Genomic DNA, 21,521 nt, shown 5'->3' with positions numbered 1-21,521 from the left:
ATCCAAGCAATATCTCCCGTGGGAGCCAGTTTTGGATGATAAATAATGTTCACCGCTATTTTGCTTTGGAATCTGTTTCGGTGGATAATCACGACCGGTTGTTCCCTGGGGTTGACTTTTCCCATTTGCAGTAATGCTCGTCATTACAAATCTATTGTAATTGTGTTATCGTCACGCCGGTAACCTTTTGTAATACCATGATACTAATTAGGGATCCATATCGACAGATTCTTTCATTTTGATATCCAACGAAAAGCATTTCTCCCTCCTTGAATATCCAGTGTATTATCATACATCCATTCTGTTATGAGAAATTACCCAATCATAACTTCATTGTGAGCCCATGCGAGTGACAGGGCCCAACAAAGAATCTAATGAGATTGCACTCACGAAGGACTGAAAAACTTTCAAAGTTAGAATTAAATGAAATAATAATGGTGACGAAGCTTATGGTCCATGCAGGAAGCAAAGGTACTGTAAGTCCCCATGGTCCCCAGTATGGTGGCCCAGCTTCAGCTGCTGGCGATCTATAGCCCGTTTTTCCGGGTTCGATTCCCGACATGGGTACAATATGTGAAGCCCATTTCTGGTGTCCCCCGCCGTGATATTGCTGGAATATTGCTAAAGGCGGCGTCAAACCATACTCACTCACTCACTCACTCTAGTTATTTTACTGTCCTTCGCTGACGGGGTTTTATATAAGTTTCAATATATGTATTATGTTTAACTCTTGATAGTCACGATATGGCTGAAATATTGCCGATGTGACTTAAAACTTTAACTCACTACGAAGTTTACGTGGCAAATGGATCCATAGAACTTGTTAACCAAGAATTATATATAACACTGATTATTTCATTTCTTCCAAAAGCAGATAGAACATGTGACAGGTACTTGTATGTCATCAGCTGAGTTTCTCGAATTTACCGGTATCCAATTTTTTAGATGTCGGTATATTCAAGATTGACCCAGAATTCCGTCTCCGTATAGATTAATTGGTCAATAAAATACTTCTAGCTGTCGAAGCATAAAGCTGTTAAACATATGGGAACTTCTTGTGTGAAGTGGGTTACCACTGTCCGTCGTGAAGTGAAACTACGCTGTACAAGGACGGATAAGAATATTGGGTTTGGGCAAGTTGAATAAATCCAACCTCGCCCCCGTTTACAAGAATTACCATATGCAATTTACTCAAAGTAGCGTTTCCGATTTCCAAATGCCTTCATGCAGCATTGGACTGATTGCGTTGTTGTATGTAAGTTCTGCTACTTCCCTTCTTTCTTCAGAAAAAGAACCATTTACAAATACCGATTCCGGCACAATAATCAATTTTGCACTAGTGTACACGTTGGAATATGGCGTAAAGTCTAACCTTTGAAAACAAAGGTCGCTCCACTGAAGCAAAATATGTGATCATCCTGATGCATCAGAAACATGCATCAGAAACATGCACCGACCATCTACATCCCAACACTGCATGTTCCTACGCCCGTGCACCCAAGAACCCATCTCCATATCACCCCATCTAAACGCCTTAACGCTACACACACACCCATGTCCACACCCGATTAACACTCTACGCCAGTAGGGTCCAGCACTCAACGCTCTGTAAGTCTATGGATCGCAGCTCAAACAAAGGCACACAATCTAAAAGATATTCTAAAAGTGTTCAGTGTGTCACATAAGAAAGCAAACTAAATAGGAAAACGCACACGATTTGCAAATGTGGATCTGTATGCATACGTGTAAAACTATAGTTAACAATCTCCAAACAGTAGCTTACACATCGCTGTGGTAAACATATGACATGACGTTGGCCACATTTACAATTAACCCTTCAACTTCCGTCTTGTGAGATGTGAAGACGTCAAAGTCAATTCTGTTTCTTTTCAGGTACATCCGTCTCATGTGATGTGAAGACGTCAAAGTCAATTCTGTTCTTTTCAGGTACATCCGTCTCATGTGATGTGAAGACGTTAAAGTCAGTTCTGTTTCTTTTCAGGTGGTTTCTTCATACTTTGTTTATTTTTAAATAAACTATTATCGCCAAAATCCACATCGTGACCGCGATATTGTTCCCGATAAGATATTATGCACCGGATAGGTATTGTCAATTGGTACAATCATTCAATCTCATTAAAATCAGATCTTAGTTATCGCTACCGCTAAACAAAGATCTGAGGACATCCCGGTAGGGGTCAGGTCAGAACGACCTTTCATCCGACCAATCAGAGCGTCGCTTACCAGATCATGAAAGTGATAGTCGGAATGTAATTTCTAATCATTCATCCTCGAAATTCTTTTACACGGGGTATTCCGAACGATAGTTACGGGGTTAACGACTGAATCCATACAATCTAGACCATCTATTAGCCAGGTGTTGTTCAGGTTTCAAATTTTTCATTGAGAATTTGTCAAAATATGTTGCGAAGCGTAGTCGCCAATTTGAAATTAGTGCCGTAAAGCACGAGTAAGCTGCCTTCCGATTGGCTAACGTCGACTTCTTGTCAGTCATTCCATTGGTCGATCAAAGTTCGCGCAAGGTCGGTCTGATATGACCCGTAATGGGATGTCCTCAAATCTTTGTTTAGCGGTAGCGAGAACTAATATCTGATTTTAATGAGATTGTACAATCATTTGAACTGTTGTAAAATTAAATACAAGTACTCGAAATATAAAATAAATGAATGCACTGTGTACGGGAGGTGGATAAGTGAAACCCCAGATTCTTATGACGGAGGTCGTGCCATTTCAGTGAAACCCCAGATTCTTATGACGGAGGTCGTACCATTTCAGTGAAACTCCAGATTCTTATAACAGAGGTCGTACCATCTCAGTGAAACTCCAGATTCTTATAACGGAGGTCGTACCATTTCAGTGAAACTCCAGATTCTTATAACGGAGGTCATACCATTTCAGTGAAACCCCAGATTCTTATAACGGAGGTCGTACCATTTCAGTGAAACTCCAGATTCTTATTCGTAGGTTTATTCTCATGACATGTTTCTTTAGTGACCTCCCCAGGTGCGGATATGATGCTACCGAAATAAAGAAAATTCTGGGCGAATCTAGTATTCGAAAACATGTTTAGTTAATCCTGGCACTATCAAGGGCAGAAACTCCGTAATCAAACCTATGTCCCCTAAGACCACTGGGCTACTTATTGTTTGGGCTACTCTTTGTAGATAACATATCATAATAACTAATATAAATTAATATATTTCGATCAACGTATGTTACCTATTGGACCAACTTTAATCCACATCTCGCCAATACCTGTAAAGATCAGTGTATTTAATATTCAGACGATGGTTCGCATTAGTGCTATATACAACCCGTAAATCCATCTCACCGCATAATCAAAGGAAAATATATAGATCTTGACTGCTTCCGCTTTCTATATACATATGTAGAAATATTAACAACAAACGTATATTAAAATGCTTATCAATGTTTGATATCACATCCTGCATGATAGATAATTCATGATGCTAAAACATGATATTCATTTTAAGTCGCACACTTAATGATATTTGTCAAAGAAATAAAACACCATTTCAAAAAAGGTTGAGACTGGGATTGAGAATCAGAAGTTGCTTTTCCGTGCCATTAAAGGAAGCAACTTACATTAACATAAATGTTGATACATTCCGAAGTATTATAAAAATGGTTTTGAAGAAAACCCAGGGGGAAGTTGCACGCAGTCTCAACCTACTTTGGTCATGTATTAAATGTACCATTCACGCATAGCTCTGTTTTGGACCTCCTTGAAGATTGACGTGGACAGTTGTAGGGGGCGGTAAGTCCTTTCCACCACCTGTGGCGCATTGTAGATTGTACATCATAATTTTCAAATCCCGTAGCATTGAGGTACAGTCCAACAGTACAAGCCCGCCCAGGGTGACAGTGATCATTGTTATGCCAAAGTAACCCATGGTTTGTGAGGAGGGTCGGTCGTCGGCCGCGCTGGTCTTCTTTCGGATAGTTGCAGAAAGATTTTTTGTGGGTACGGTCAGTTTCTCTTTTGTCTCTTCCAAGATCTCTTCCAACTGTTCTGGCGTCGGGTTGGACGTTACATTGCCGCAGATGCATTCTTCGCCGTCTTTGCAGTCGGTGAACTTTTCAACTGCGGAAGAGAGACGTTAAAACTTCACCTATTGCAGGAGACCTTTGTAGCCTGTTTCTGCGTGCAATTCCTCCCCAGGTAAACTTCGAGTTATCAACTCCTTTCATCATCATTACATCATATTCTGCTGCTGGACCTAACAAAAGGCTGAACTGACTGGGCAGGATAATTGGCAGGTTTGGGGCAAATTTATAATGAAATCCATTTTACTAAATTTACGAACAGAAAGGGCGCCGGTTCCAAGAAATGACCTTTGTCTTACGACTTCAGTAAGCCTTGCGACAATCAAGTCACTAAGATCCCTTTCTGAAACGGTGCCCTAGATGTTGTCCCTCAAATTATCTTAGCGCTAAGACAATCGTACGTCTCGTACCCTAACGCGGTTTTACGAAGATGAAGGGATAAGATCGTATTGGTGGACGAAGCCCTTGTCATTAAAATGTGACTGCGTTACAAGAGCACGAAGCACAGATAATATACCTGATGACAAGTACAGTTATAACCAACCGTTCTGTAAGGCACATACAGTAAGCCACAAAGTGGATAATAAACGAGTAAATAGTAGAGAATCCGTTTCTTTTCGAAAGCATTCTTTGGGCACCATCACTAATTTATGCATATCGTGATATGCGTATGTCCATCAGACATGTTACTACAAAATATTGACAGCTTTTGCAAAGTAATTATTATTTAAAACCATATTAACACCAAGTGCACAAATATACACACAAAGGCATACAACATACATAATACAACATGCAAATGGAAATATAATCTTCTCCCAGAATCAGTTTTCAGAATGCCAAATCAAATTTTTGGGACATTTTAGAGTAACTTACATAAGAAATCAGTACTTTACCTTGAATATGTACTGGGGTGATTTATTTCTGTTGCGGACATTACCTTAGAGGTTTACGGTGTACTGATGTCAAAATAGTTTTAAAACCACCCCGTCCCTACTAACGAGGTACCACTGTACTTCATCCAAATACATTATTATAAAAGCAACCAATCTCTATTTTATTTGCATTGCCTGGTACTGCTTAGTAATTTCCCTTTAGGACATAGCGTTAAACTGTGGGGAGAGTTATGTCCCGTTAAGGCATCACCTTACAGATGTACTAATGAGAGTTGTGTCCCTTTAGAATAATAGGTGAAATGTGTACTGGGGAGAGTTATGTCCCTTTAGAACAAAACCTTAAATGGACTTTAGGAGAGTTATGTCCCTTTAGGACATCACCTTGAAGGTGTACCGAGGCCCAGGCTTAATGTCGTCTCCAACTATACCTTCAATACAGTACTTAGTGTACAGGTTCACGCTGGTGCCAGCTTGGATGTTGATGAGGACGGGTTTGCCTTCACTGATGACGAGCGTGCAGCTGGTTGCGCCCAGGTTGCTGTCATATTGGTACAGCCAACACTCATACTGGCTGCTGTAAGTTTCACACTGAGATTTGCATTGGTCGTGGGTCTTGTTCGAGATCAACAGAACAGGTAGGGTTGCACCGGAGGTTGGCGGGGTAACTGGAATAACAGTAAAACCATATATCAAACGACCTAGGTAAGTAAAATTATAATAAAAATTTATCAGGTCATGACATTATCTTTACTCTACCATGACTTATTACCCGTGAAGATTCCGGGGTAGAATAGGTCTTCAGCAACCCATGTTTGCCGTAAAAGGTGACTATGCTTGTCGTAAAAGGCGACTAACGTGATCGGGTGGTCAGGCTCGCTAACTTGGTTGATGCATGTCATCGATCCCAATTGAGTGGATCGATGCTCATGATATTAATCACTGGGTTGTCTGGTCCAGACTCGATTATTTACAGACCGCCGTCATATAGCTTGAAGATTGCTGAGTGCGGCGTTAAACAACAAACCAAACCAAACCAACCATGACTTATTCGATTTTAATCAGATCGCATCTAATATATGAACTAGAATTCCTCGGAGTGAGAGCAACACAGTGAGTGGGTTAGAGTTGAAAGCCGTTTAAAGGTATTTCAGTTACGGCATTAAAGCCCGTGCCGATGAAGGTCGCACACGTTCACCAACAAGCAAGGGTACCGCGCTGACTTGCTAATAATCACGATCAAACGAATGTACGCAATCTGCACTGGGAGTGGTGGCGCCTAAGTTTCTTGGGAGCCAATGCCCATGGTCTGTCGTGATACACAACCACTGGAGACTGTAGATTAAAGCACAGTTAATGTGTTTTCTAAATGATACCAAAGGACACAAAAATCATTAGAATATAAATTTAAAAAATGAATTCATGTTCTCGTCATTTTTTGCTCAGGTGAACAATTTACTTGCCTTTGCATGTGTTTGTGAAGGGTGCCACAGGTGGGATACGCTCACTCTGTTCGCGAACACGTGGTATCATCACTATTTTATAGTGATTCAAAAACACATGCTCATGATATAGTCGGAATCGTACAATCGACTCTGCGAGATTTTAAGGGGCCCGTGTAGATCCGGGGTAGAATAGGTCTTCAGCAACCCATGCTTGCCGTAAGAGGTGACTATGCTTGTCGTAAGAGGCGACTAACGGGATACGGTGGTCAGACTCGCAGACTTGGTTGATGCATGTCATCGTATCCCAATTTCGTGGATCGATGCCCATGATGTCAAGCACTGGATAGTCTGGTCCAGACTCGATTATTTACAGACCGCCGTCAAATAGCTAGACTATTTCTGAGTGCGGCGTTAAACAACAAACAAACAAACAAATCTTATGAATATGGAAAGGGTTGTCTCGCTTTTATTTTCATACAATATATACGGGAAATAAAAAAATGGCACTTACCTACAAGTGGCAGCATTGTTTCGTTCAGCATTTTTCCCTCGTGGGTTTTGAAGTCACATTTAGTTGCTGGGCAGATAGAAATATTAAACATATTAATTATCAAGTTGATTCAGCACCAACTAACCATTTGTGTTGGCGACAGAACCAAACAGAACATTTTCGCAGTCTTTTCTTGTGAACTCCCTTCTTGTGTTACTTGTGTTGTGTTGCCAAAAATGTGTTTTAAAGAAAAGGTGAAACAAGCGTCTTCGTGCTGTGACCCCTTTCAGCGAGGATGATACATGAATTCTTACACGAGTTTCAATATGACCCACAAGCGAGTGTAATAATTTAGTTATTTCTTAATCCTTTAAATTTCCAATTTAGAAAAATGCAATGATCAAGACTGTCGTCACAACTGTCGAATAATGTCAACAGCCATGACGTCGTGGCTAGCTTGACGTCATTCCAACCATACGTCACACTAATATTCGAATGACGTCAATGATGCCGCTGACTTGGTTGATGCTTGCCATCATATCCACATGCGTAGATCAATGTTCATGATATCAATCATTGGATTGTCACTCGATTATTAACAAACCGACGTCAAATAGCTTGAATATTGCTGAGTGCGGCGTTATACAACAAACATCATAGGTGAATGATATTGGTATTTACAAGGAATTTCGCAGATGAAAGGCGAGGGGACTTCGCAACCTTGAGGGACGTAGAAGGGTTCCTTGACATTCCACTGCACGCAATCCCACGTGATATTGTCCTTGAATTCAGGCCTCAAGGGGAATGCAGCGGTCATGTTCAAATCCAGATCGGTGCCACCAAGCCATTTCCAATCCTTATTCGCTTCTCTTTTCAGGCCGATCCAGAAGTAGTTGTCGTCCAAGAAGATGCTGAAAGGTTAAACATGATATAAACATACGTGGTAATGTCAATGTGTCATTATAAACATGACCCGTGTAGATCCGGGGTAGACTAGGTCTTCAGCAACCCATGCTTGCCGTAAAAGGCGACTATGCTTGTCGTAAAAGGCGACTAACGGGATCGGGTGGTCAGGCTCGCTGACTTGATTGATGCATGTCATCAATCCCAATTGAGTGGATGGATGCTTATGATATTAATCACTGGATTGTCTGGTCCAGACTCGATTATTTACAGACCGCCGTCATATAGCTGAAATATTGCTGAGTGCGGCGTTAAACAACAAACCAACCAACCCTTATAAACATGCACATTTCAAAACATTTTTCTTTCCGCAATAGTGCTTAAAGTCCCATTGAAATAATGCCAGTGCGACGTTAGATGTCACACTCACTCACTCACGCAATCAAATCAGGTGTTTAACATCAATCTGCAAAGCGAATTGTATTAGAAAACACTACAATACACCCAGTTAGAAATTCCCTACACCTTAGGAAATTAGTCTTTTTGTATACAGTTGTGAGTAAACGATACATTCTCTTTAGTAGAGATACTACTTATCAGTGATTGAATGTAAGTGAGTTGGGTTTAGCGCCGCTATTCACAATGTCCAGTTATATCACGGCGTGTCAGTTGAATGTGTTAGGAAAGGCCCAAATGATGGCGCACGGGTATGGTGTTGACACACCAAGAAACATAATCGGGGCGAACCGGGATTCGAACCGCGATTAAACATACGTACCTGCTCATGCCATACAGAAGTTCCCAGTCGTCAATGTCGATGTCCCCAGTCAACTTTCCGTTCTGTTCTGCACATTTGGCCACTGCGTTCGACCAGTTTGCAACACGTTGATCGCCAACATAATAGAGGTACTTCACAGGAGTTATTGCCCCATCTGAGGATAACAAGGGTCAAGTGTGGGTTGAGCTCCACTTTGAATAATATTTCAGCTTTAGCACACACTAACATTTAACTGTATTATGGTAGATTGTACGGTCTGTGTCACTAAGCCTCGCCGCGATCTAGTTGTTGTGTGATCGATGTTCACATCAAGAATCGTGGGTCGTAAATCTCGACGACCTGCATCACTTACGGCTTTCAAGTGTTACCTAGTTTCACTTGTCGCCGTTTTGACATAAGACTGCATTTCGGAAACGTTCTGAAAGGCCAGGTAGTCTCTAAGCAAATGTGACGTCACATACACATGTTGACAAGAGTAGCTTCGGATATGAGTGGAATACTATTCAAAATGGCGTTAAATAAACCTTTTTTAAGCTTTATATATACCTGGAGAAATATTAAACACTTATTTAGTTTTAATGTTGAAAAATCATTTTCAAAATTCGCATCCGGTATTCAATGTTTGACAAAATACATTGTTTGTGTTTACAGTGTGACATACTCAAACACAAACCAACTTCACAACAATGAAGAAGATGGACCAGTGTCGGGTCTGCAACAGGTGATGTGACCAAGAGGTTTATTTAGCTTCAGGTATATCGATGATATGATAGTGTTCAATAATGGACAAATAGTCAATTCCCTTCTATCTATGCTTGCAACAAAAGAAACCAGTAACACGGTTTCATCTGTTTCATATTTACATGCATAAAGTTTCAGTGACACACAACTATGCACCCTTGGTGTCAATACTTCCGTAGTGAAGTACGTATCTCTTTATACGATGATTTCAAAGATTCTACTTCTGTTTAAATTTGTATGATCAAGGTTACAACATTACATTCATTAGAACTGTTTACAAAAAGTATTATGGCAGACATGTCGAGGGAATTTTGTTAAAAATTAAAGCATCTGTGACTAAAATGTTTTTTTTCGATGCAATTCTAGATTTTGACTTGTAGCCTATGTTTCAATGTGTTTCAGATGAACAACTGACATGCATTTGCATGTGTCTCGACGGATGGAGCCCATTATACGATTTCGACTTTATCATTAGTATGTGTTTATGAATCAGTATCGAAAAGTGATTATACCAGGTGTTCGCGAAAAGGTGATCGCATCCTGCACCAGCAGTGACAACCGTTACAAAGCTGGGCAAAAACTTTGAAAAATGGAATTGTTGTGAGGATGTCATTTGTTGATACTGTAGTGTTGCCGGACACAAAGAAGCAATTTTTTGCTGATTCAATTTTAGCTTTTCTCATAAACTCTTATGCATGTTGTTATATGGCAGTGTATTTTATTGTAAACCAATGATTGTAACTGTATTGCATTGTTTCTGTTCAGATTCAGTAGAAGTTTTCATAGCATTGTGTTTGGACAATAATTAGTTCTCAGGAATGTAGTACTATTTAATGTAAGCAGTGGTGAGGAAATTACCATATTTAGATGCTAGTGTGATGTGTAAACTTCTGGAATAGCATGGATGGGTGTCAAGCATTATTGAAACGTGGAATATTCTGTGATGTTCTTGTGACACTAGACTGGTCTGGCACTGTGTGGAAAGCTCTGGAATCTTGTTGGACTATATAAGCTTCCCTGTCTCATCTCACATTTCATGACATCAAGACCAGCTTTCGTGTGAAGATCACCCAGGATTCCCAGCCTAGGCCCATATTGGAAGCTTGACCGCTGTCGCTACTGGATGACGTTATTATTATCACTGACTTGTTCTATCACTAATGTATTTGTATTTGATAGTGACCACTGCCATCATATTATATATTGCCAATGAATGTTGTACTACCACTATTGTTATTGGTGTGCAGTAATTTGTACTGATTTGTAAACCTAGTCAATTTTGTAATACATGTGTTGATTAATACCATTTATTGGTTGTTTGTTGGTTTCACACAAAATTCTTTTATGTACAGATTTCTTGGTTAACATATTGTTACATGTAACTTCTTTTTGACTACATGAAACGTTTTGTGGATAGCATCTTTATTGTTTGTAACGATGTTATAGGGCTACTTCTTTGTCCCCTTCTTCTAATGAATACTTAGTTAGCGTATTAAATAATACATAGATACATGCATGGGCGGGTACAGCTTTTTTTTAAAGGGTGTGTGTGTGTGTGTGTGTGTGTGTGTGTGTGTGTGTGTGTGTGTGTGTGTGTGTGTGTGTGTGTGCACAATTAAGATCTATTTATTGTCTTTGGTGGTAATTTATACAGAAATAAAGATTTTTTATCCGCCCATGACATGCTAATGTGTTTACACAGGATAGCAGTTTCATGTCTTAATTAAATTTCAACTGTTTGAATGACGTACAATTTCGCTGTCCTCGTGCTGAATTCCGGTAAAATATAGTGAGGCCATCGCAAAAGCATATCAAATCGCACAGGGGTTCGTTATTGACATTTTCATATGTCGCATCTCATATTGATTATAACATTGTTTCATATTCAAAAACACACACCATATTGACTTGGCGTAATAGCGTAATTTCAGAATAAACTAAATATTCCTAATATCAGCCGAAGTTTAGAAAAGAGGCCACAAGTTTTTGATGCAAAAGTAGTAAATATGAAACGTCGAGACCAGGGCCCACTTGCACATAGCGATCTTAGTGCTAAGATGATCTTAACTCCCATACTTTAACATAGGCTTACAATAGTCTTAGCGCTAAGATCGTTTTGTGCAAGTGGGCCCAGGAGAGTAACCACTCTAGAATATCCACCGAAACAGATTCCACTGAGCGTAAAAGGCAAATAAGTAGTGAAAAGTACATAAACTGATACCAGGTGTTCGCGAGAAGGCAAAGCATGTCTGTCCTGCCCTACAGGTAGCACCCGGTAAAAGAAAGAAGTGTTTGTTGCCTATATACAAACTGGTTTTCAGCTCTAGTTTTATTTCTGGTTATTTTTATGTAATTCAAATAAAGTGTCATTTAGGAGCATACATAGAGGGAATCACGTGTTATGGGATGGTAACAACCCTTGTCTTAGTTATATACATTGTAATTAGAGAGCCATGGCGAGCTATACGCTCGTATTCCTGATAAGCATATATTTAGTGAGCGTTTGCAAGCTATATACATTGTGTTTATTCCTAATACGAGATATGATATTTACCATCACCGAAGCGATAAACGTCTGAGACCTGCATCACTTCGGGCTTTCCTCCCACATTAAGCTGACACGCCGTGATATAACTTGAATACTGTTAAAAGCGGCGTAAAACCCAACTCACTCACTTACTCACTCACTCTGGACGTTAGTGGGTCGGACAGCGACAATGTTCAAAACAGTTCCAACTGAAACCTGTTTTCAGGCAGCGGCGTACCTTCATATTGACAAAACAATTGTCTTTACATTTTTTTTCTTCTGGCATTTTTTCGCGCTTTCCAATGGTCCGCCCGCTAGAACAATTGTCCTATATCAAAGGGGGCTACTCTTGTCTATAAGATATTACGTTTGTGTCTGACATATGAGTCAGACGTCTGAGTCTGCCTGGCCAGTCATGACGTCACGAAATGCAGCCAAGTGTCCAACCAGCGACAAAATGAAACAAGAAAATATTCGGCCCACTGTTTGAAATGAACAGAATATTATTGGAGCAAGACCTCATCACAAGCACAGACATGAAAACTTACCACGGTAAATTGTTTCAGAATTAATATCTCCAAAGTTGCCCTAGCATGTAACATGCCTCTAACATACGTCCCCTGTTCATTGACTTTCTGTATCTCAGACTATTGTTTTGATGAGGATAACAATCGTCCCAGTTATTTGTCAAGATCCCCGATAGTTAATTCTGACTTGGTTGCCCGCCATTGCCCACCTGAACTAAATAAGGAGACCAGTGAGACCGCCTCATCTGTTTCATATTTAGATCTAAGATTCAAAGTGACAAAACGCTCTCCAAGAGACAGTATGACAACAGGGATGACTTCAACTTTACAAAAGTCAGCTTTTCCTTCATGTCGAGCAATATTGCTGCAGCTCTAGCCTTTGGTGTTTACATTTAACTGCTTTTGAGATACAATCGAGCATGCTCTTTCACCAAGATTTCAAACAGCATCATACGACTCTTGCTCAGAAGTTGTTTTCTCAAGATTACAACATGCAAGGCCTCAGTAAAGCTTTCAAAACGTTTTATTGCAGACATGTGGAAGACATTTCCAAATGTGATGCATCAGTGACACAAATGATGTCTGATGCAATTCCCTGTTTCGACATGTACCGATTGGTCAAGCTTGTTTGACTTGTGCCAAAAGTTCCTGTGTTGTTCATGTGAATAACCTGTTGTCTTCACTATTTAACCTGGTGTCTTCACTATTTAACCTGGTGTCTTCACTATTGGTTAGTGGATTCCGGGGTAGAATAGGTCTTCAGCAACCCATACTTGCCGTAAAAGGCGACTATGCTTGTCGTAAAATTATAATAAAAATTTATCAGGTCATGACATTATCTTTGCTCTACCATGACTTATTACCCGTGAAGATTCCGGGGTAGAATAGGTCTTCAGCAACCCATGTTTGCCGTAAAAGGTGACTATGCTTGTCGTAAAAGGCGACTAACGGGATCGGGTGGTCAGGCTCGCTGACTTGGTTGATACATGTCATCGATCCCAATTGCGTGGATCGATGCTTATGGTGTCAATCACTGGATTGTCTGGTCCAGACTCGATTAGTTTACAAACCGCCGTCATATAGCTGGAATATTGCTGAGTGCGGCGTTAAACAACAAACAGACACACAAACTATTGGTTAGTGATTTATTAACACATGTTCATGATATAGTTGTAATAGTACAATTAACTGTGCTTAATGCGGAGATTGCTATTAGATACGGAAATGGTTTTGTCGCTTTATTTATTGCAAACACTGAAACCCACCTGACTTTTTATATTTGAATATGTAATCGTACATGAACCCCCAACGGATATCGTTTGTATCCCTTGGCTTTGTCTTGGCTCAAGAAACCTACACATTATATAAAAAATAATGTTTATCGACAATGTAACATTTCAGTCACCAGTAGCCCCCGTCTTCGTGAACTCTCAAAATTGTGAGACAGGTGAGAATGTTACGACGTCATGATATATTATTTTACAAATGGGTGTCAACTTCGCCAATGGATATCCACTTAAAATGAAGTTTATGATTAAGAAAACATAGATACGATACTATAAAGAAATAATATTCATAAGTTGTAAGAAAGTTCGGATGGCTTCCGGGACCAAATCCTTTTCATAACGCTTTAGGGGGCACGGGTGGCCCAGTCGTCTAAGGCGCCGCGATTCGCTGTGCAGAGTTGCGTCCCTTGGGCACGCCAGAAACCTATGATTGTGGGTTCGAATCCCGGTTCGCCTCGATTATGTTTCTAGGTTTGTCAGCACCATACCCGTGCTCGTGGGTTTCACCGAAGTGGTAAACGTCCGAGACCTGCATCACTTCGGGCTTTCCTCCCACATTAAGCTGACATGCCGCGATATAACTGGAATACTGTTAAAAACGGCGTTAAACCCAACTCACTCACTGACTCATAACGCTTTAAAACCTATCAAAGAGGCAGCCCACTCTCCCATTCGGTTTACAATTAAATGATATTTGCAAGTTAACTGATCAGTCAGTGATAGGGACACATCATATCATTTTTATTGTTGTTTATGCGGGTGGTTTCATTTTCCTGATAATATATAACTCACAAAGACAGAGTTTTGAAATGAGCACAATTGTTGCTCTTTGTGCGAATTATTCGGGAAAGCGCTTCAATAATTCATTTGTTTATTCAATTTCTATAATACAAATAGTCTTTGTTTAGGGCCAAATAAAATAGATCCAGGTTTCATTGACGAACGTTGCAAGGGTAATTCAGTTCGCCTTGTGTTATACCTTTATTTTAGACGTATATATGTCAGTGTTCAGGAGAGACAAATCAATAAAAGGACACTGTGCCACGCTGAATAAGATTAATAGAATAACATAGTAATGAGCACTCGCAGAAGAGATGTATCTATATTCATTAGACATTGAAACAACGACGTCGACACAGCAAGAACGTCTTGGGCAAACTGTGACGTCAATCATTAGCAAAGAAAAGATTCACCTTTCCGCGGAGTTAAAAAGGTCAAGGTGAGGTATAGGAAAAGAGGTATTTCTGTAATTATTGACAGGGCTGATGATAACATGCGAATATGTCCAGATCATGATTTTAGTGCCTCAAGCTTCAATGGCTCAGCGCCATAGTGTAATTGTTCGATTTATCATTATTTTTCCGCTGGCTTTTGTACTAACTGTAACTCAACAACCACGATTCTGTTCAAAAATAAAAACAGATATCAAGACTGATAAGTTTCGGGTCGTGGGTCAGATAATTCAAAATTATTTCAGATAGTTCAAAATTAATTCATTTAAAAAAGCGACCCAGTTTATCCATTTACTCCTCAACAGCTTATCCAATAACTGTTAGATTTGACTCGTTTTAGTCGTATCAGAAGCCTTTTGGGCCATAGCTCGTAGTTGTTGTTTGTTTGTTGTATAACGCCGCACTCGGCTATATTCCAGCTATTTGACGGCGGTCTGTAAATAATCGATTCTGGGCCATCATGTAAGGGTAAGATATATGGACGAACATCTTCTTTATTACAGTTAGGAGCGACGGTTGGGTGTAGGTATATTTTCTGAAAAGCCTAAGGTGATGCAGGTGCGACAGATTTACCAAATAAACCATCGAGAACAGGTATTTGCTGACAATAGTAGACGCTTAATCCTGTCAGGATTCGAACCCACGATCATAGGTTTCTGGCTCATTAAAGAGATGTAACTCAGCACGGCGAATCCTGGAACCTTAGGCGACTGGGCCTCTTGTGTCCCCGAGTGTCCCTAGTAAGGGAGTCTTACCTGTGACGGCAATAGACTCGAACATGAAGAATGCAGCAAACAGAGATAGGGCCAGCATCTGCAACAAGATACAGATTATAGGTAACTTTTCATATTGCATGTAAATATAAACGAAAGGTGGAGTTAAAGCGTGACTATGGATGCTCCGTGGTCTGGTTCTAATTTCAGTATGATGTTGTCAGTGTTCCCTTTTGAAACTAACACATGTGTCATTATGGTAAACTGTTAGAGTTATTTAAACCTGAACATTTGAATACACAGATCAACAAAATGGGTTCAAAACCAGCGAGAGCTGCCATTTGACCCTCTTTAACACTGGAATAAATTGTACTTTGTTCAAGTTTTGAGAGGATATGGAAGGAAGATTTAATCCAAACAAATTATGATTGAAGTGACAGATAAATAATTTTAAAGACTATATCATATATGGATTTCACTGGATTGCATTAGAATCTATCGGACTGCATAGATTATTTAACTTGAGCAGAATATAAAATATAATCTATAAGTAGATATACAGTATTGAATATATAATCAAATGTAGACAGATGTTGATACAAAGTTTATAAACTGCCGGGCAAAAGAAAGTATACTAAAAATGAAACGAACAAAAAATGATTATTCGATTTTAATATTTGATGCAAGTATCATAGTTGGGTTGTTGACCTTACGTTTGCAATGTTTCCGCGACCAGCAATTTAATTGCAAGTTTGATAAAGAATGTGTGTTGTCGCGTCTAACGATTTGAAAATAATGTAATATTTCAATGACAAGCATGACTCCACTGGACTGAAATGTTTAAGCAAAGTAAAATGTATATTCCATCACTGGTAACACTTAAATCGTAAGGACCCAGCTCAGAATAGTACTTGACACCATACCATTCTACTGCCGTTCGTAAGTGGCTGTGAATTTGGAACAAGTTATAAGACTCTCTGACTCTCAGAGGTATCTTTGCGCGTTCAGCCACTGGTTTGTCAGGCCCACTCTCGATTGTTTAAAGGAGGCGGTAATATAACTGGAATATTGTTGCGTTTTCAACACTCACTCACTAAGTCATAATTGTACCTGACAGTGTTCTTGCGATGGAAGCTAGAATACCGCCAAAAGATATAGAATGCGATAACATACACTATATGGTCCCTTATATGTAATGTGAATGACGACACTGTACAAGAGAGTATAACATAAAAAATCATAAAGAAATTATTTATGCCCACAGCATCAGCATTATAAATGTCAACTCCAGAGAATAATCAGCCTCGATTATCTGCAGAAACAGATTCCATGGAGCGTAAAAGGCCAAATAATGATGCAATATAAGAATGAATCACTGAAAGTCAGAGATGAACAGGTGTTTGTGAATACCAGACTTAAAATAGGCGTCAGGAGCATTATTGAGTCAGCAACATTTTCAGCGCAACAGAAAAAAACGATTCATTGCCAGTAGCCAGTTTCAAATAATGATAGAACCAATGGAAACCAAGGGACAGAAAAAGCTATATCTCCCGTTTGATTTTATCATATGTTTGATTTTCATTTGAACATAAGGGGCACGGGTGGCCCAGTCGTCTAAGGCGCCGCGATTCGCTGTGCAGAGTTCCGTCCCTTGGGCACGCCAGAAACCTATGACTGTGGGTTCAAATCCCGGTTCGCCCCGATTATGTTTCTAGGTTTGTCAGCACCATACCCGTGCTCGTGGGTTTCACCGAAGTGGTAAACGTCTGAGACCTGCATCACTTCGGGCTTTCCTCCCACATTAAGCTGACACGCCGCGATATAACTGTAATACTGTTAAAAACGGCATTAAACCCAACTCACTCACTCACTCACTCATTTGTACATATGTAAAGTAAGCGATATTATATCCAAAACATTAACTGCACTGGCGCTTTGTCAGCACTCAAAGAATACTGCTACATCGTTTTATACTTACTTTGTAAAATATAAGTTTCAATTAAACTTTTAAAACTTATAAAACTTTTATATTTTAAAAATATCGCATAATAAACCACTACTGGGCGGTATCTCAAACACCTTATTTCTGAAAATCAATAAATTTATTGTTTCGGCACAAATGTAGAAGATTTAAAATGTAGTGAGGGTCATGTGGTTGCAAATTCAATCTATCCCAATCTTCATTGAACCAATTATTTTTACACATTACCCAGCCACAGATTACATTTTACAAACTGTTGAAGGGATGGGCGATGCTTAAATAGACATGATCATATTTAAGAACAGTTCTTTCAATTTTCAGTTACATAAAACACATGGTATACTTTCTTTTATCCTCAGTTTAGGCAGAGACCATAAAATATTTTTTAGTCTATGGTTTAGGTTGTTCCTTGATTATGGCGTCTGAGGCATAAAACGGACATGATAACTGAAATACTGTTCAAAATGTTATCCGTCCCCGTGTATTTCTCGAACAATTGATTTGTCTTAGCATGACTTACCTGAGACATTATCCTCTGGCATAAAATATGAAAATTATCGTGTGACTTGTCACCAGGCGATTAGTGTTCATGGTTCAAACCCCACAGGTTTCAGGTACACAGTTATTGTCTTGCCTTTGCATGTGTTTGTGACGGTGCAACTGGTGGGGCAGGATACGTTCACCTTTCGCGAACACCTTGTTTCGTCCCTACTTGGCAGTGATTCATAAACACATCTTATGATATATGGACTCTTATGATTATGGAGAGGGTTTTTGTCGTAACTCACGCTCTACCAGAGTATATATCCATAGACGGATTATCATTTGCCTTCAACCTTCAACAACCCGTGCTTGTCGCAAGAGGCGACAAACGGGATCCGTGTGGTCAGGCTCGCTGACAATTGGTGCCTATGGGGGATGCCTACTCTTTGCCTACCCCCCCCCCCCCCCCCCCCATTTTACAACATGGATGTTATCAATGAAGAAGTCCAGCATTTCACATATGGTTTTCTCAGTAAACTTCAGATGGCATTTGCTTTCATTTTTCACAAATTGTCCAGAACCCCTGAATATAGATACGTAACTGTATCCGTGTTCACCACGGTTTGTAACGAAAGCCCCATGGATCAAGGAATAAAATGTTTCCTTCAGTTTGTCACGTGGGATAGTGGTATACAAAGTTGAAAAATAAGATGTTCCATGCTCATAAGAAATCTTTGCTAAAAACACAGTAGATTGTCCGATTCCGACTATGAACATGTGTATATGAGACACTGTCAGATAGTGATGATACCACGTGTCTGCGCCAATGGTTATGTATGCACAATTACATACCTTGTTTAAAAGCGATTTTACAAGTCGAAATGTATGTCGGCAAACTGCACCAAACTTTAGACATAGCCAATAGCATATCTTTTACTCTCTGACATCAACTATTTTCACGATTACCTTTGTCACGAAGGTAGTAAGTTACACAATTCAATTTATCACCGTCATACCCCTGGTCTCCACAACATTGAAACACACAGTTTTTGTTCTAAATGAAAACATTCTGTCGCTTCGGGTTACAAGGTACACTTCGTGTAAATGTAACAAAGTCCTGCTTAAATGCCATTGAAAATATGGCCACAAAAGGGACATTGTGCAGTGTTAACAAAAGTGTCCACTTTAAACGATCCAGCTCTTACTTTGCACAATGCATATTGGCTCGTGCAACATATGCTTACGATATAGTGGAAATCGTACAATGGACTCTGCTTTTAGCAGAGATTGCTTGTGATCGTGGAAACTGCATTTGTCGCTTTCATTAGTAAATGTGATATGCTTAAGTGACATCTTAGAAGTGGAACTGCCAATAAATAAGGAGGTTCAAATACTTAAGTTAACTCTTTCTTCCTTAAGAACTGTGAATTGACAAGTCAACTTTACCAAGCTCTTTCCACTCCTACATACAATGCCACTCTTACTGATTACTTCGCGTCAATGCGAACTCACGAAGAATATTTGTGTTAATAACGTATATATGTACCAGTGATTGTATTATTAATGTCCAAAAATATTATAATTCTTTCAATAACTATTAACTATTAAGTTACTATTGAGTAGTGTATTAATTGATTGATGTTTGCTATACATATAACAACAATTAAGAATGTTATATTGAATGTTATAACCATGATTAAAAATGTTATATAAAATGTTATTACCATAATTAATAATGTTATATTCAAAGTAATAACCACAATTATAATTGTATGTGATGACCATGTATTATCATCCTATACTCAATCTGTACTTAAGACATGAAATGACAAGCTAATTTTTCGTTCTGTATTTCATAAGAACCGCTTGCAGAGATACGTGGGACAGGGCTCACAACATTGGAGGTAGCTCACATCAGTGAACAATAAATACACCCAAATCTTTGTAAGGCATTTAGAAGTGATACACATAAGGCAGAGAACGTATATATGCACCTGTAACAACAACACAACTAATAAGATAACAAAGGTGGAAAGTTACCAAGAGGAGCCAACAGATAATTGGCGCTGATAGGTGATCAGCAATGGACAAAAACTACAAGAAGCCATTGACATCAGGAGACACCAGCCAGCCATGAACCGTGACCAGGAAACCTATCTGCCTAGTGCTTGGGATTTATTGCATTGCTCTTTGGCGGTACAAATTATCTAGCTGGCTTCCATTTGTCCATTGTCATTCCCCCCCATCCCCCGACCTCCATTGATAATCAGCGGAAATTATTTGTTGGCTCACCTTAAGTTTCCACCTTTGTTATCTTATTACTTTTGTTGTTCTTATGTAGGTGCAAATAGGTGAATATATACGTTCTCTTCCTCATGGCAATTATTCACCTGATAAAGGAGTAAACTCCGAAACGTTGTGTACCTCATAATAAAGAAGTTGCCATCCATATATTCTCTTCCTTAATATATACATTTACAAAGCATTTTTTTAATACTGGGATGGTTTGACTATTAAATAGTTCTTGCACTAGTTTAGTTCGGGAATGGGTAGAAGTATAAAGTTTTAAACATTGTGTTTCAGTATTTAAAGCTGAACATTGAAATAAATGTGGTATTCATCTCCAATGGATGAGTGAAATTAATTACATATACGTTGTAAGAAATGCAAATTACATAACAATCACGACTTACATTGCATTGTCAACGTCGCGACACTTCGCCTAAAGCATTTACCCTTCTTTTTGTCTAAGTAATAACCAATCATGGATGCATAGTTTAAACAAGGAAAGATAAATCTTCATTCAACTTCCGATCACTCTCAACATCCATAAAACAATTTTAAAACCGGATTTTTACAGACACTAAATGGTTTACACGCCATGTTTACTAACACAATACGTCAACGCAAGAGAATAATGAGTCTCGATTATCTGCCATACAGATTCCATTGAGCGTAAAGGTTACAAAAGTGATGAAATTTATTTAAATGGATCATTTATCATCTTTGTTCGCGAAAAGGGAAGGCATGTCCTGCTCAACCGGTATCACCGGCCACTCACACAATTTGCATACAATAGTAAGACAGACAGACAGTTTATTAATAAACTGTCTGTCTGTCTACAATAGTAAGTGTTTGTGTGTTGCCTCACACAGCAGTATTCCTGCTATACGACGGCGGTCTGGTTAAGTCAAATCCTTGAAACGTTCTTTGTTAGTCTGCCTACTCATATTTCATTCTGTATATGAGTCGAGCAGTGTGTCTCTGTGTTACTGAGTAATCAGTCTCACACGTGTCACCTCTTACACACTTCTAAACTGGAGACAGGCACCAGACATGATCTTCGTTGTTTAACCGGAGACCTAAAAGTACTTGACATTCATAACCGTTTTTAGAACGCCATTGCTGTGTTTATGCGTATCATACTTCTCAC

The 21,521-nt window shown here is 39.4% G+C and overlaps 1 protein-coding gene across 4 annotated transcripts in view; it reads right to left on the bottom strand.

The window, feature by feature from the left end:
- Nucleotides 1-2,021: 2,021 nt before the first annotated feature.
- The window catches only part of LOC124111242, a 55,983-nt gene continuing 36,483 nt past the window's right edge, over nt 2,022-21,521 (bottom strand). For all 4 annotated transcript variants that reach the window (XM_046470889.2, XM_048387602.1, XM_046470888.2 and 1 more), the window contains 6 exons: nt 15,667-15,724; nt 8,599-8,752; nt 7,599-7,828; nt 6,939-7,004; nt 5,414-5,650; nt 2,022-4,126 (listed from right to left, as the gene is read on the bottom strand). In XM_046470889.2, coding sequence (XP_046326845.2) covers nt 3,741-4,126; nt 5,414-5,650; nt 6,939-7,004; nt 7,599-7,828; nt 8,599-8,752; nt 15,667-15,724 — 1,131 coding nt within the window. In that variant the 3' untranslated portion in view covers nt 2,022-3,740. The remainder of the gene's footprint in view (nt 4,127-5,413; nt 5,651-6,938; nt 7,005-7,598; nt 7,829-8,598; nt 8,753-15,666; nt 15,725-21,521) is intronic.

The sequence above is a fragment of the Haliotis rufescens genome, unplaced genomic scaffold, assembly GCF_023055435.1.
Source record: "Haliotis rufescens isolate VD_foot unplaced genomic scaffold, xgHalRufe1.0.p SCAF_7, whole genome shotgun sequence".
NCBI classification, from domain to species: domain Eukaryota; kingdom Metazoa; phylum Mollusca; class Gastropoda; order Lepetellida; family Haliotidae; genus Haliotis; species Haliotis rufescens.
This window is presented reverse-complemented; position numbering and strand designations above follow the sequence as displayed.